The sequence below is a fragment of the Cyrtonyx montezumae genome, unplaced genomic scaffold (assembly GCF_038088225.1).
Source record: "Cyrtonyx montezumae isolate F1298 unplaced genomic scaffold, pur_monq_1.0 scaffold_4, whole genome shotgun sequence".
NCBI classification, from domain to species: Eukaryota; Metazoa; Chordata; class Aves; order Galliformes; family Odontophoridae; genus Cyrtonyx; species Cyrtonyx montezumae.
The window spans coordinates 30,637,143-30,652,288 of NW_027072045.1; the positions used below are offsets into that span (position 1 = coordinate 30,637,143).

The window sequence follows — 15,146 nt, forward strand, 5'->3', positions numbered from 1 at the left end:
CCCAGTGAGGAGCTGCTGGGGAACATGAGTACGGCACTCCAGCCATGTCCCACTTGAGTGGCAACCAAATTCACTCCTAAAACACACCTCAGCCTAGAATGTCACGTTACCACCCTTATAGTCTTAAAGTGCTACGTGTGATGTTCTTTCCCTTTGCTTCACCTGGTTACATTTTTCTAGTGTTCTTGGCAGTGTTTGTAGGATGCATCAGTATTCCTCTGATTTTGGTTTTGCACCATGAAATGGAGATGGAACCTGGGCAGTGGAGTCATACAGGGAGAAGAAAGGTCCCACAGAAGCTGTTTGAAGTGGGTGAGCCAATGGTTGGTTTCCAGCTGCACCAGTGTTGTGACAGCCACCCAGAGCAGCCTGGGAGACAAGATGGTGCTGACCTCTACTCCCTGCAAAAAAAGCTGCTACAGGATGTTTCAGTTGAGTATTTCCTGAACAATTCCATTTTCAATAGCAGCAGCCCAGCCCCCGGACTCATCTTACTTGTTCAAAATAGAGTAGCATGATGAACTAGTTCTGGAAGTAGTTCAGATACTTTTACCTTTTTTCATCTCCTCAAACCAGAGGTGGCATTTTGCAGGTAAGCAAACTGAACTGAGTCCTGTAGGTGGCAGTTCCTGTCTTACAACTAAAACGTCTGTGTTTTGGAACACAGGAGGACTCCCGTAATATCTGCCACCCCTTAGTAGTTTCATCCACAGGTATGCAAGGCACCTGCACACCCACCCGCAGACGTGGCCAACCTGGACCTTCTGATGCCTTCCCACTTGGAAAGAGCTGCATTTCTTCTGCAGCCTAGAAACATTCACTTGGAATGTCCCACGTGCCTCACTGTGAACTCTCCATAAATGTTCCTCAGGAACTCAGGTGGTGCATGAACAGCCAGGCACCTGAACACCACACGACCCCACGTGTGAGCACTGTGCTTCCATATATTATGCAGCACGGCTGAGTAATGAATTCCAGGCAAGCAAGGTCACTCCTAACTTCTGAAAGGAAAATGTTAATCACAGCTGTAAGGAGCGTGAGAAGACTGAGGTTTTCCTTGTATGACAGGTTGTTGGTAATTAGTATGAAGTCGTGTGGGGAAACTCCACCTTTTGCTACGTGGTCCTAAGACAAAACCTTGATCAAGGGAAGCATTTATTAGCAATTTTTCTTACCTATACATGTAACTGAGTGGCTACTCTGTGCCCTTCATACACTTGTACGATCTAATTTCTCATTGCAATTGCTCAGTATAATGGAAAGGTCTTTCACCATCTCTCTGGCTCTAGTCCCCTTTCATAAATAAATGCACGTCACAGATAACAGCAAAAAAGTCCTTCCCTCCTCTCAGCCTATCTTCCAGTTTAACCAAAACTTTGAAGAAAAAACTGATTGTGATGTGACCCTCAGCACCAGCACCAGGCTGCTTCTGGCTGTGCCAAAGCCTCTCCTACCCCCTGTGCCCCTCCCCATCCTTATCCCACAAGGTTTGGGGTACCAGGAAGTCCTTGGGATGTAACAGTGAGCAGACTGTCACACAGGTCTGTTCAGTACTTTTCTAAAGCCATTTCTCAGCCTCGTGTTCTCATGATCCAGGGTGGTCTTTTGGCAGAAGTTTAACAGCACTTTTTTCTGCCTTTCTTGGAAAATGACCTCTGTATGTAACTCCGAAGTTCTTAACATCCCATCTGTACAGGTTTCAGCTCACTGATTGTGCAGAGTTAGAACATGACAGGTGGTTTAGTGGCTTTGTTCCATAAGCCTAGTGCTAATAATTTAACCTATCTTCCCAAGTAAAACGCTACTGTGAAAGAAAGCAAGTTGTTCTGCTTCTCACAAAGCAGTAAGCATGGGAGGGTGTGTTGCTTGGCCTACTCAAGTCACCTGAGAACTCTGAGCAGAACAGTTCAGAGTGTGAAATGAAGACAGGGCTTTCTGTTGCTCATCTTTTGTCTTGCTTATTAAATAATGTGCCCTACGGGGCCAGAACTCTCTTATTATAGGTTCACACAAAACCTAACACCCAAGTGCTTATTCTGGTTTGTGCTTCAAGTGGCTCCTACAATTAAAGCAACACTAAAAAGAGTGTTTGGATTTTTTTTTTTATGGTCACCAGAGAATAAGCGTAAGGCTGATGGCTAGGTGAACTGAACTATTTTCCAAAATGGCCTTGTGGGAAAGGATAAAAGGCAACTAAAAATGCATCCTGATTGGGTTACTGTTAAACAAGCCCACAATAACTCACCTTATGGCAGCTGACATTTGCTGTACAAAAGCCAGGAGATGATGTGCGGTTCCACAAGCAGTAGGAGTCCTTCCCTGCATGCCAGGAACATGTGCTTTCCCAATCAGGGCTGCAGGAAACCGTCCCCTGCTCAGCTGCTCCTTCTGCCACTGCCCTGGTGCTGCAGGAAAGGTCTTGCAGCGTTTGGCCTGTGATGGCACAAATGCTTGTGAATCTTGGGGATAGGTATACTCTTTCTGTCTGATAGAGATGAGAGATAATGGATACCTCATTGTGGCCATTACAGTACTTGAAGAGAGTGTATAAACAGGAGGGGGAATGACTGTTTACATGGGTTGATAGTGATAGGACAAGGGAAAATGGTTTTAACTCAGACAGAGGAGATTTAGGTTAGATGTTAGGAGGAAGTTTTCCTCTCAGAGGGTGGCGACGCAAGGGAACAAAGATTGCCTGGAGAGGTTGTGGATGCCCGATCCCTGGAGCCATTCAAGGCAAGGCTGGATGTGGCTCTGGGCAGCCTGCTCTAGTGGTTGATGACCCTGCCCACGGCACAGGAGTTGAAACTAGATGATCTTTGAGGTCCTTTTCAACCCAGGCCATTCCGTGATCGAATATGTTTTCTAAGGCTTGTACTGCATCTATCATTTCCCTCTGTAATCTCACTTCAAACCCATGGCACTGAACACAGTGTCAGTGGGCACGCTGGAGAGACCTACAAGTCGCTGTTCGTCCCCCTTGCCCTATCTATTGCATAGGATAGCTTTCTGCTCCTTTTGTTAGCGCTATATGCTGCATTCACTGCCCACCTCCCGACATGCCAACAGGGCCTGCTAGACGAAGCCCAAAGGAGCGGCTTTGCGCGAGGCGACTAACTCTGCGTCACGGAGCCCCAGCCCCGGCGCGGCGGCGGATGAGCCTACGGCGGCTGCGCGGGGACAGCCAATAGCCGCGGCGGCCCCAGCGGCGCTGCGGGGCCGATAAAACGCGGCGGGGGCGGCACGGTCGCGTTTTCGGAGCTGTGCTTACACCCGCGTGGCGATGCTGGCGCTCAGCGCCGCGCGCCGCCTGCTGCGCCCGCCCGGGGAGCTGCTGCTGCCGCCGGGGCTCGCCTGCGTGCGGGCGGCCGGAGCCCGCGGCTGCAGCTCGGGTGGAGCGGGCCCGCGCAACCCGCTGGTGTATCTGGACATGGGCGCCGACAACCAGCCGCTGGGCCGCGTCGTGCTGGAGGTAGGCAGGGCGCGGAGGCGGCGGGAGCTCGGGACGAGTGGCGAGCCGCGGTCAGGGCGAGCGGTACCGCAGCGCTCGCGCGAGCTCCGGGCTGGGTGTGCCGCGCCGTAACTGCTGCGTGGCGGAGCGAAGGGGCAGCGTGCCCGAGGGCGCGCCAAGGGCACCGCTGGGCTTGGCCGTGCGGGCAGCGTGGGGCGGCTCTGTCCCCTGTGTCCCTATGTGTTTGTGGTGTGGCACGTCTCGTGAGGATGTCTCCGAAGTGATTGGATGTGAGGCTGGAGCCCAGCAACCTGTTTCTTCGTGGGAAACGTCGGTATATGTGTTAATTGCGCTTTTCTTGAGATGGCGTGCAAGTTCCTTCTTCATCGGAAAGATTTAGTGAACATTTAGGTGGTGTTACATACCCCGAGTGCCATCTTTATCTGATGTTGCTTCTTCTAGGTGGCATCTAGCACTTGTCTTTAGGATTAGTAAAAAGGGGTGTAGCAGTCACTATCAAAAGTTCCTGCTTGTAGTGGATGTGGGTGTGGTGCCGTGACTCAATTTTGATGAGCAGTTTCTGTTTAATTTCTTTCTGTAAGGTTTCACAGATGGCTCTGTGTGAGGGAGAACTTACCCCGCTGGTTATACCAATGGGGTCCATATTATAGGTTCCTTTTTGTGTTTCTATGTTTTAGGAACTGTTTTCAGGTGTTGCTTAGGTCAGTCATCAACTGGCCCGAATTTGCATAGCAAGGAGCAGTGTTCGTTACTGGTCTGTACTTGAGCAGCCATGAGAGTTCATAGGTTCATAAGGTTGGAAAGGACCTACAAGATATCTAGTCCAACCGTCCTCCTATCACTATCCCTACCCAACTACTAAATCAAATCCCTCAGCACCTCATCTAAACGCTTCTTGAACAGCGCTAGGGATGGTGCCTCAACCACCTCCCTAGGCAGGCCATTCCAGTGCCTGACCACTCTCGCAGAGAAAAAATGTTTCCTCAGGTCTAGTCTAAGAGTTTTGAAAGGCTTCTGATTTCCAGCAGCTCATGTTTGTGTAAAAGGGTTCAGCTGAACCAAGCTGCCACATGGAGGTTTTTCTATGTATATCTAGGCAAGCCAGTTAACTTCTCTTTTCTCTTTCTCTTGCAGCTGAAAGCCGATATTGTTCCGAAGACAGCAGGTAAGGGAGCACCTTGTGATTTTAGTACTTGAAATGGCAGGAAGAAGGATGTTCTTTTGCATCATGGAAACCATTTCTGTCATCCTTCTCCATTTGTTAAATAGGAAAATATGCACTGAGCTTCATTAAACAGTGCTATGAGTGGGGTTATGGTCTGCTGCTATTTCAAATAGTCCTTGTACATTTACAAATAAAACAGAAAACAGTACACTCCATGTTAGGTTATCGGTGGTGAATAGATATGTTTCAAGATCAATTGCTTCCCATTAAAATCAAAACACGGAAGAAATGGGAAATGGTAAACGTAGGGGATGGTGCCCCTTGCATTTGGGTTCTCAGGCAGTGTACAGGGGTTTCTCTTCCTTGCTTGATTGTAGAGTCACAGAATGACTTGGGTTGGAAGGGACCTCAAGGATCAATAAAGTTCCAGTCCCCCTGCCACAGGCAGGGTCTCCAACTGCTAGATTAAGTATCCAGGTGCACTAGATCTAGGCTGCAAAGTTCTTATGTTTTCCCAGGTGCTTCCTACCTTGACTGCTTGTTTCATGGTTCTGAAAACTTGTGTCTTATTTCCCAGTGTGTGAAAGCTCTAAGGGAGAGTATCATTTGTACAATAAATAAAGGGAACAAAGTCATAAGATACAAAAAATGAAACTTCTGATTCCAGAGCAATGGGGCTTAGGGCTGTAGTTACGATACAGCAGTAAATAAAAGGGCAGTGTGCGGGTAGGGCTGTGTTTGTAACCTGTTCTGAGGCAGACTTCAGGCTTTATTTTAGTAGCTGTACAGCAGAGGCTTTTCGAGGATGAAAATGATCATTTCAATAATACTGTCCTTTTTTTGTTCATGATCTTTGAACCTAGTTAACTGATTCTGTGATATTTGTATATGGGGAACATAATGCTTTGTCTTTCTAGAGAACTTTAGAGCTCTTTGTACTGGTGAAAAAGGATTTGGCTATAAAGGATCCACCTTTCACAGAGTGATTCCTTCGTTCATGTGCCAGGTAATGTTCACTGGTTGGTTTTATTTCCGCTACTTATATCTGTGTACTACTGATGTATTTTTAGAGCCATTGAGACAAGTAGTAACATTTTAAGAGTCTGCTCTCACTTTTACTAACAGCATTTCTGATTCTTGCTGTGGCAGCTGCTTGGCACGTGTTTTATTTGAGTAGATGCTAATTCTGTGTAGATTCACTTTAGAAGAGAAAAAGCAATTTGATTTAAGGCTCTGCTTTTACAGCAGTGTACTTAAGGCGGGGCACGCTTGGTGACTATACTTGCTTGGGAGAAGTGTTTGTGGGTAGAATGACATGCAGTCTTACTTCTGAAGGCAGCTCAGAAAATAGTGTGTCCACAGTAAACGTTGGGCAGAAAAAATAGGGAGGGGTGGATGGAGCAGAAAGCATTGGGATAAATTTGGGTGGCACACCTAAAGTAGATGGTGTTTTGATTTAAAAGATGCCTTTCAAAATTCTGAAGTAAAGCCCGTGTTAGCCTTTCCTTTTTTATTTTTTTAATAAAAGCCTTTTTGGAAGCCCTTTTTCTACTGCCTTTGGCATGTGATTAGTATTTCTGCTGCTATAGTGCACTGAACTGTGTAATTCCTGGTGGTTCTCTTCTCCATTTCAACAGTATTGTGTTGTAGAATGGCTTTGAAAACAATTGGAAATCAAATGGGCTTTTTATATTAACTGATGGGCGTGGTGGTCCCTCGTCCTTGTTTCCTTATTGTTTTTGTAACAAACAGTTCTCTGAACAAGAAGCCCTCATTTTATGACTGGTTTCTACCTAAGAAGGTGGACAAGTGTGCTGTAAAGAATGTAATTTCTTGCCTTTGAAATGCAGGTTTAGCTTTTGTGGTTCTGACAAAGGGATGAAATTTAGCAGTCTTGTTGGAGTCTTAAATAAAACAAAAATCCTATCCTCGGTTGTACCAGTAATTTGTGAAGCTTATGCAAACTGGTCTTCACTGTGTACTTCATTTATCCACATAGGTGGTCCTGAAGTGTAGATATGATGATACAGTGACTTAACATCTGGGAATTACTTGATAGTCATTACAAAAGTGAAATATAGTCACGGGTTGCAATTATTTTTAAGGTGAACCAAGCTATAGGCCTTTCCGCTTACTGAGATGGGATGTTGATGTGAGTCAGGCAGTCAGTATGCCTAATTAGAGGCAGTCATATCCAGGTGATGGCTATGACCTGTAATTAAGATGCCTCCATACAGCGCATGATATGCAAAGCATACTTCTGGAATTGCATGCAAGGTTGCTGTCAGAATTGCTCAAGGTGAGAACAGGAAGATGAGTATCATGTGCAGTGCTTGTTGCGTAAGTGCTGTGTGCCAGCACAGTGTTTTCAGGGAGCAGAGCCTGTGGGTTGCCATTTGTAGTGCTCAGGGAGTTGCTAAGATAGGTTTTTGGTTTAGGATTTTAAGTTTCACGTGTAATCAAGGGAGATGGCCACATCCTTGCCAGCAAGCACATGCAGCTGAGGAAGTGTGGAGCACTGTGGATGTAGCATGGGATAATTACCTACTTAAGAATCTACAGTGATGGTTTATGTTTTCCTTAAGAAAAACGTGTGGTATAAGGGTCTGATTTGTAGCTTGTTTTTCTGAGGAATGTCCTGTTCCATTGTGTCTTTTTAAATTAAAACAGCATATGCAGAAGTTCTGGATTATGACTGCTGGAGATTCTGGATGTTTTTCAGTTATCTGGCAGTTCACCTATGGGTTTGCACATGGCCATCCAACTCTGATTCAGACAGCTCTGACAGGTGCCTGTGGCTGCATGCTGCTGCCTTGTGAGCTCAGCCCTTACACAGCAAACGCTGTTAACAGTGAATAGTGGTGATGGAGATCTTAGGAATAAGAATGGGGGGGGGGGAGTAAGGGATGGGGACCAAATTCTCCTTGTGTGCCTGTGGCAATGTATTTGGGTGTGATCTATTTGCTTGAGAGCATTTTAAGAATCAAAAGTACTGCTAAATTCTTTCAACACATTTGGAAACAAGAATGGCAGTACAGAAAGATTGTTGTAGGACTTAAGGATGTCAGCTGGAGAATATTAATGATGTCTTGAGCAGAAATTTGCTTTTAGTTTTTTCTTCATATAGTTACATGATTTTAAATCTTCACGTGAGCATACTTCAGAAAATTGGATTTTTATTACTAAATTAGAGCAGATGAGTATATATTTTTTACAAGATAATTTATGGTGTAAAACAATGTTTGTATGCTAGTAAGGTTAATGTACCTTATGCCTTTTTCAGGGTGGTGACTTTACGAACCATAATGGAACCGGTGGGAAGTCAATTTATGGCAGTAGATTTCCAGATGAAAATTTCGTACTGAAGCATGTAGGACCTGGTAAATAAACATTTTTCTCTTCTGGTGACTGTAACCTTTGATGCATTGTTTGTAAAGATGTAGTCTTTAGGGGGAAAGAAAGCTTCTTTAGATATGTAGTGCATGTGAGAGTTACAGAAATATTACTGATGTTTAACAATGTGTTGTCCCTGACATGTATTCCTATAGACTAAATGTGTCAACCCCTAATAGCTGATGTTTTTCCCTATACAACAGTACTCTGCTAAATAAGTCTGTGGGTTTTTGGTATTTTACTTACAATTTCTACAAAGGTGACTGCTTTATATTTCCTCTTTAGTAAGTCATGATTTAAGTTTTACTTAGATGGCTACTGTAAAAGTTGAAGCAGCCTGGGACTTCTGTCTATCATGATGCAAGTATCCTTTTAAGCAAAAATAAAATCCAGGGAAAAAAATAAGTTCTTGAAGTGGAAGAAAGAAGCTGGGCTGGAGGGAATGTCTGAAGACAAGAAGTTGACATTAGAGATAATTTAGAAATTGTTTGGAGACCATCATATATGCTTCCTGTGCAGTCCTCTAAATGTGTAGAGGAGAATGGTCTTTTCTATGATGTGCTTCTTATACTGATCTAAAACCTGCTTCTGTTCCAGGTGTTCTTTCAATGGCCAATGCAGGACCCAATACAAATGGATCTCAGTTCTTCATTTGTACTGCAAAAACAGACTGGTATGTTTTTAGCCCAGTGTAGTAACCTAATGAATTGATGCCTGGATCCATAGGGGTTGTAGTTTTCTTGAGCTGTTTCTTGAGTTATTTTCCATTGTAAGTCAAGTAATGAAAAAAACAGCTTTGTGCAACTTGTGTGCTCAGTCTGGCCTACCTCACTGTTCTTCTTGATGCATCCTACTTGCAGATAAAGCAACCTTGCTTTCTTCTGTGCTCTGGAGTAAACTCAAAGTTTTAAGTAATGAGTCTCAGCAAAATAAGGCCTTGCTTTCTTGTAATGTGTCTGAAGTCTGTAGCTAAATGGTTTTCTTGTCACTAGAAGTGGAGTTGTTCCTTTCCTGTAATCAGAGTAGGTCAGCAGGTGACAGCTATGAAGGTCTGCTTACATCCTTTCACTGAGCACGTTGTTGAGTAAACCTGCCTTTGTCATTTCCCTTGCAGGCTGGATGGAAAACATGTTGTTTTTGGGCATGTAAAGGAAGGAATGGATGTTGTGAAAAAAATTGAGAGCTTTGGTTCCAAGAATGGAAAGACCTCCAAAAAGATCGTTATCACTGACTGTGGCCAGCTGTCATAGCCGCTTGCCCTGCCATTCAGGACAACTCCAACGCTGTGAAGAATGAATCATATAAACATTTCTGATCCCTGAAGTAGCAATATGAAGCCATATTTTCTATTTAACTTGGTCCTACTTTTATATTTGTATTGAATAATACTGGTTGAAACTGTAAAGCATGTATGAACTGAGCTACTGTGGTAGTTGCTGCCATGCTGATTTGGTAGTCCTACTGCTTTCTGAAAGAAGTAGCACAGTGACTGAGAGTGTGTCTGACTGTCCTGCTGATAATATTCTTAATATGTGAATGCTTCAGGTGTTAGAGTTGGTGGGGGGGTTAGCTGACCTCTGTAACTGAGGGATAAATAAGAGCTCAACTGTGAAATACTATGTTTCATTTAGTTCCAGTAATCCCTTTCTGTTCTGTCTTACCATCAGTCAGAAAATTGGTACTAACTTTTCAGGGCCAACTGCATCAATTATGTCAGCATTTTTTGTTTCTGAAGTCGATCTGATACTACTGATGTGTGGTTGTGGGTTTTTTTAATTAATGTTAAATTAATCTATTTTTGTAGACTGATCACTGTTTAAATGAAACTACTCTACTTGCTTCAGCAGAGCAGTGTGACTTCTAGGTTGAGGAGCGGCCTGCTTCCAGAGTTTTATCTGTGCAATAAGACAATAAATGAGCCAGAGGATCATGGAACAGTGAACTCGCTTGAAGTGAAGTAACAGTTCTGCTCTGAGGCCCAGTCTTCTAATGAATGCAGTGTAGTTCTCAAGAGATGGGCTATTTTTACACTTGGAGAGTGTAATCAGAGTATAGTGATTTTGCTTGAGTGAGCAATGAACTCTATTGTAGTTTTCCTGTTCTGCTGGTCCTGTGAGGCCAGCCTGCCCTGCATCTTTTTTCATTGTGGTTTCTTCTCATCCATCATAAACAGGAGTCAGAATTGGTCACCGTGGAATTGCATGGCCAATGGGTGCAGCAAAATCTTTGTGGTTGATGCATGGGAAGGAAAGAATTTAGCTGATGAGATTCAGTTTCATTTGTAGAAACTGATTTTTATGTGGAATCCTTGAGCAGTAACAAATGTTGGAACCTTACAGTACTGCTTCTAGACTCGCTAAAGCCATAAACTATCCATGCTTGGGGAAAAGACACTTGGCTAGTTTTATGTGATCATCTTCTGCTGGAGGGAAAATAAAATGTGATAGCTCTGTTCAGCTGTGAATTCATTTCCACTGCATTCTGCTACCCACGTGGATTTTTAAGTAATTTGTGTTGCAGTTTTTTCCTACTTAAGGCTACATTCTTGTGTGTGATTGGAAAGACTGTAATCTTACAGGGGGCGAAAAAAAGAGATTTGAGCTTCTTCACTAGAGTGGTTTCATCTTTGTATTGTTTTTGAATTATTAATTTGTACTGTTTTGTTTTTTCATCTTATACAATGATTGTGTTCTCAATTTGTGTATAAAAACTAATTAAATATAGTTCTGCTATAAAAGGGAAAAGATTGTGGACCCTTATTTGGAAGTAGAGAGGTGTGGTGTTAGTATTGGCTTTTATTTAGCTCTGCATAAGAAGAATCATGGAATCATTTCAGTTGAGGGTGGCCCTTAGGGGTTGCTTAGTGCAACTTCCCTTCAGGGAAGGATGGATCACTATGGCTGGATCAGGTGCGCGGAGCCCGAGTCGGCAGGGCAGCTTTTCTGCAGCAACAGCCTCTGCCTCGCAGCGTTGTTAGGGGCGGAGGAAGGCTCTGAGGACACCTGTTTCATCAGCGAGAGGATACAGTGCCCCAATTGCCAGGAAATCGATCGAGATGGGTGCTTTCCCTTGCGCTCTACCACGCCACAACGAAGGAGGCGAAGCGCGGTGTGGCCGCGCGGTGGCGCTGTTGTCCGGCGGCGGGGCCGGCCCACACGGCCCAACGGGCGCCCGCGCGGAGCTCGGCAGGGCGGATGGAGCCAGGGAGTGCTGACAGACGCGCGCCAAAAAGCAGAGGGTGGATTGCAGAGTGGTTTCAACAAACTCGCAAATGTTTTTTGTTCAGTCTCGTGTTTTTATTATGCCTTAGACTTTGCTTGCATAGGTTGCTTTCGTTGGTGCTGAGCTGTGGGGCTGTGTGTTTGTAGCATTCAAATGCTTTGAAGAAACAGCGTCGGAGGCGCCAAACGCTGTTCCCTGTTGCAACGTGTGCACCGTAGGTGGCACTGTCAAAGCCTGGAGGGTGTGGATTACTGTGCACAGATCACTTGACGTGGCCTTTCAGGGACAGCAGATGCCGTGATGCAGGCTGAGGGCTTGTGGCTGGACAGACCCTCCGTCCTGGCTCAGGAGCAGTCAGGTCCTGGGGACTGCGCCGCGATGCTGACACACTGACTGCTGCCGTCTTCAATGTCGGCAGTGAAGATGTCCTGGGACACCGCTGGAAATGAAACGCTGCTGATGGTTTTGACCTGAGTTCAGTGCAAGTGTATCATAGGTTAGCACCGACTATGTTGCTTGTTGTTTATTAGGAGATTCAGCAAACAAAAACTTAGAATTATGTCATCGTTAGGAATGATGATGTTAAGTCAGGATGGAGGAAAGCCCAGCAACACAGCGACCACTCCCTCAGGAAGGCAGCGACACGCTCGGGTCACCAGTGTTCTGTAGGGCAGCAATGTAAATGGACAGGGAATGGGGCTTCAAGCCTGCAGCCATAGCCCCGGCCATGCATCCCCACTGCGTGGACAGCTAGCTCTCCACCCATTTGGGGAACACATCCTTTAGTGGGTGTGAGCCCACTGCTGCTGAGTGGCACTTTGAAGCCTAGCTGTGCTGCTGAGCAGTGGCACCATGGCTGTGCTGCCTGGTGCTGGGCACCTGTGTTTCTTCTGACATTCCTTGCCCCAGCTGAGGAAGGGCAGTGGTGGGCAGATCCAGGGGCTGCAGTGTGGCTCTGACGGTCATTGATTGTAACCACCCAAAGGACAGCTTGGTTTGCACTACCACTTTTTTTACTAGCCAGAACCAAAATAAATAAATAAAAGCATGTAACAGAAGGGAAAAAATGACGACTGTCTTTAAGACAGGGTCAGGGAGAACTTAAAAATGTACAGAGCTTTTTGTTTTGGGGGGGACGACGACGACGACTCTGTCACTGTTCTCCTTTTCACTCGCCTCCTACTTACAATTCATCTGGGAAGGTGGGCAGAGGGATGCAGCAGCTGCTGCAATTACTGGGTGGAAATCACTTTTAGCAGCCACAAGTACCAGGTGCTTTTCCTGTTCACCCTGGCCTCACCCCCAGCTCACTCCAGAGGGATTCTCATGCTGTGGGGCCAAATGCCACCCATTCATTTGTCTGTCTGTCCATCCATCCGTCTGAACCATGCCCAGCAACCGGGAGCTGCTCCCCTGGGATCTGAGGCATGAGGAGGCAGCAGCTGTGCAGTTCAGCTCTACTGCAGCCATAAATTTTGCATTAGTGCTAAACAGTGCTCGCTCCAAGTGATGCAGTGCCTTGGATTCTTTTCCTGCCTGCCAAAACTCAGTGTTTGGTTGGATTTTATTTTTTGGAAGAGGCTTTGCTATTAACTTGATGGTTGCCAAGGCCAAACAAAGTGCAAAGTGTCCTTGGAGAAAGCTACGTGATTCTGTGCATTAAAATCTGAGGTATGCCAGCACACGAGCTCAGCCTTGCAATGTCACGTGGCTTGCTTGTGCTGCCAGCACCCTATAAAAGCTTTGCTGAATTTTTAAAGAACATTCCCATGCTTAAACTGCAGAGGCTGAAGCTCTGCCTTCTTTGCTCCGCTTGCTGCATGGGACTGCCCAGCCCATGGCTGGTCCAGTAGGGGCAAGGGGCAGCACCCTGCTGGGAGCCGCAGCCCATAGTGCACATCCTTCCCGTTTTCCCCATGCTGACCCCTAACTCTTGGCGCATCGAGCTGCTGCGTGCAAACAACGGCGGGCACTGGGGGGCAGCATCTCCTGTCTCCAGGCTGGATGGAAGCCCGAGCAGCTCCCTGCTAAAAGCTTCCCTTTGCTTGCGGTGTTAGCGGGATTGCACAGAGCTTGAAAGCTCGACGCAGCAGAGGGATTGGGGGAGATGGCTGCAGGACCAGCCGCTCAGTGGTGGCTTCTGCTCTAACGCAGTGTCTTGGGTCATGGCAGAGCAGTTCGCTTTTCACTGTCATCTTGTTTCCCTCACAGCTGCTTTGAGCTGTGCTGCCCTGGATTTGGAAAACTGTGCTCGCACACACAGACACATTGAAGGTAAACAAGATGCTCCTTTTAGTTGCAAGGATGACTTAATTTCCGGGGTGAGCTGGAGTATTATTTGTGGTTAGAAACAGAAAGCACAGAAATTGTTTTGGAACAGTGATGGAGATAATTACGTCTTCCTTTTCTCCACCTTTCCAGCACTGCTCCTTTCATGCTGAAATGAAAGGAAATGTTTTGTTGGTTTTTTTTCCTCTTCACAATACTGTGAAAGAATTTTCCAGAGCCCATCCTTGTCCAACGGCCTCCAGCAGACTGTGGCCCTGCTTGGGATATCCTGCTGCGTGCAAAACCCATGGTGCCACACTCTACAGCCTCTCAGAAGCACGACATTCGATGTATGCAGCCAGCTCTTCTTCAGTTGCAGCCCCATTCCTGGAGCAGTGACAGCATCCCCACAGCACTGTCCAGCTGCGGTTGATGGCTTCACTCCTGTTTAATTGCTGCCACAGATAATGAGCTGTCTGTCACCCCCCCACAGGTGATCCTGAAGGTGCTGAGGAGCGGCAGAGTGAGGAAGGGATGTCCCCTGCTCTCAGTGTCCCACCCCAGCTGTGGCAGCAGCATCCTGCAGCTGGCAGAAGGTTACCTATTCTTTGCACTTTCTGGCTTTCCAAATGGAGAATGCTCTCAGTGGGACTTTGCAGCTGCAGTCATTATTATCTCAGCCAGGAGAACTCAGTTCCTTTTCTTCCTCTTTTCAGGCATTTGGAGCACCAGCCTGTGCCAGCTTCCTCTGCCCAGAAGCTGTCTCAGTTTCTCAGGAATGAAGCTGAATGGAGTTTTTCAATGGCTTCAGTAGCAGCTTGCAGATAACAGAAATTTGTTCCATGCTGTTCTTTGCGAGCAGGGCCCCTCACAGAGAAGCCTTAACTCTCTATCAAGGAGTCAAAGAGTTAAAATAATATTGCCCCAGTGTGTCATTGCTGACTAAGGTCCTGGGCTTAACAAGACCCCAAATTGTTCATGTTCTACTGATGTAATTTGTAATCCTGAATTTCCCTCTCTTTTGTTATTAGTGTGCCTGTTTCTAAGGTCATAGCTTCAACACAAATTCTTCACTCAAAATCAGCCATAAAAGTGTGTCTTGGTGATAAACTGGTAGCAGCTCTGGTCTCACATGCTTGATGCAGTTTCGTGGTCGCTGCCTTTCCACTGAGCTGGATGCTGAGGCCTGCCCTGACCTTCATCAGGGATGCTGGCTGGCCACTCCATTCGGCCAGATTGGTGGGATGTGTCAGAAGAGGGCAGTGGTCCCCAAGGGAAAAAGAGCAGGAAAATAACTTCTGTGGTCATCAGGTTGATATGGATCTTATCTCATGAGTGACATTTTTCTTATATTCCAACCCAGCGTGATTTATTAGGACAAGAGTATTTCCTGCTGGGGATGCACTTAATTTACAACTGTGGTTGGTTTTTTGTTGTTGTTGTTGGGTTTTTGTTTGTTTTTGTTCTTTTTCTGTGGTCTTATAGCCAGGTTTCTCAGAGCTGGAGGACAGAAGTTGAGGTAGCTTCATTGCCTCCAGAAGACCATCAGCATGAATGAGCACAGCTGACATGGAAAGATAGAAAACAGAGGGAAAAAGACTGTAGAGCAGAGAGAATAAAAACAAG

At 45.9% G+C, this 15,146-nt stretch overlaps 1 protein-coding gene across 1 annotated transcript; it reads left to right on the forward strand.

Annotated features, from left to right (window-relative positions):
• The first annotated feature begins 3,247 nt into the window (after window positions 1–3,247).
• Window positions 3,248–10,608, forward strand: PPIF (peptidylprolyl isomerase F). Its single transcript, XM_065746702.1, has 6 exons — window positions 3,248–3,472; window positions 4,607–4,637; window positions 5,555–5,643; window positions 7,921–8,017; window positions 8,628–8,703; window positions 9,145–10,608. Exons 1-6 carry the CDS (start codon window positions 3,284–3,286, stop codon window positions 9,278–9,280), a joined length of 618 nt encoding a protein of 205 aa, XP_065602774.1. The 5' UTR covers window positions 3,248–3,283; the 3' UTR covers window positions 9,281–10,608.
• Window positions 10,609–15,146: the final 4,538 nt, after the last annotated feature.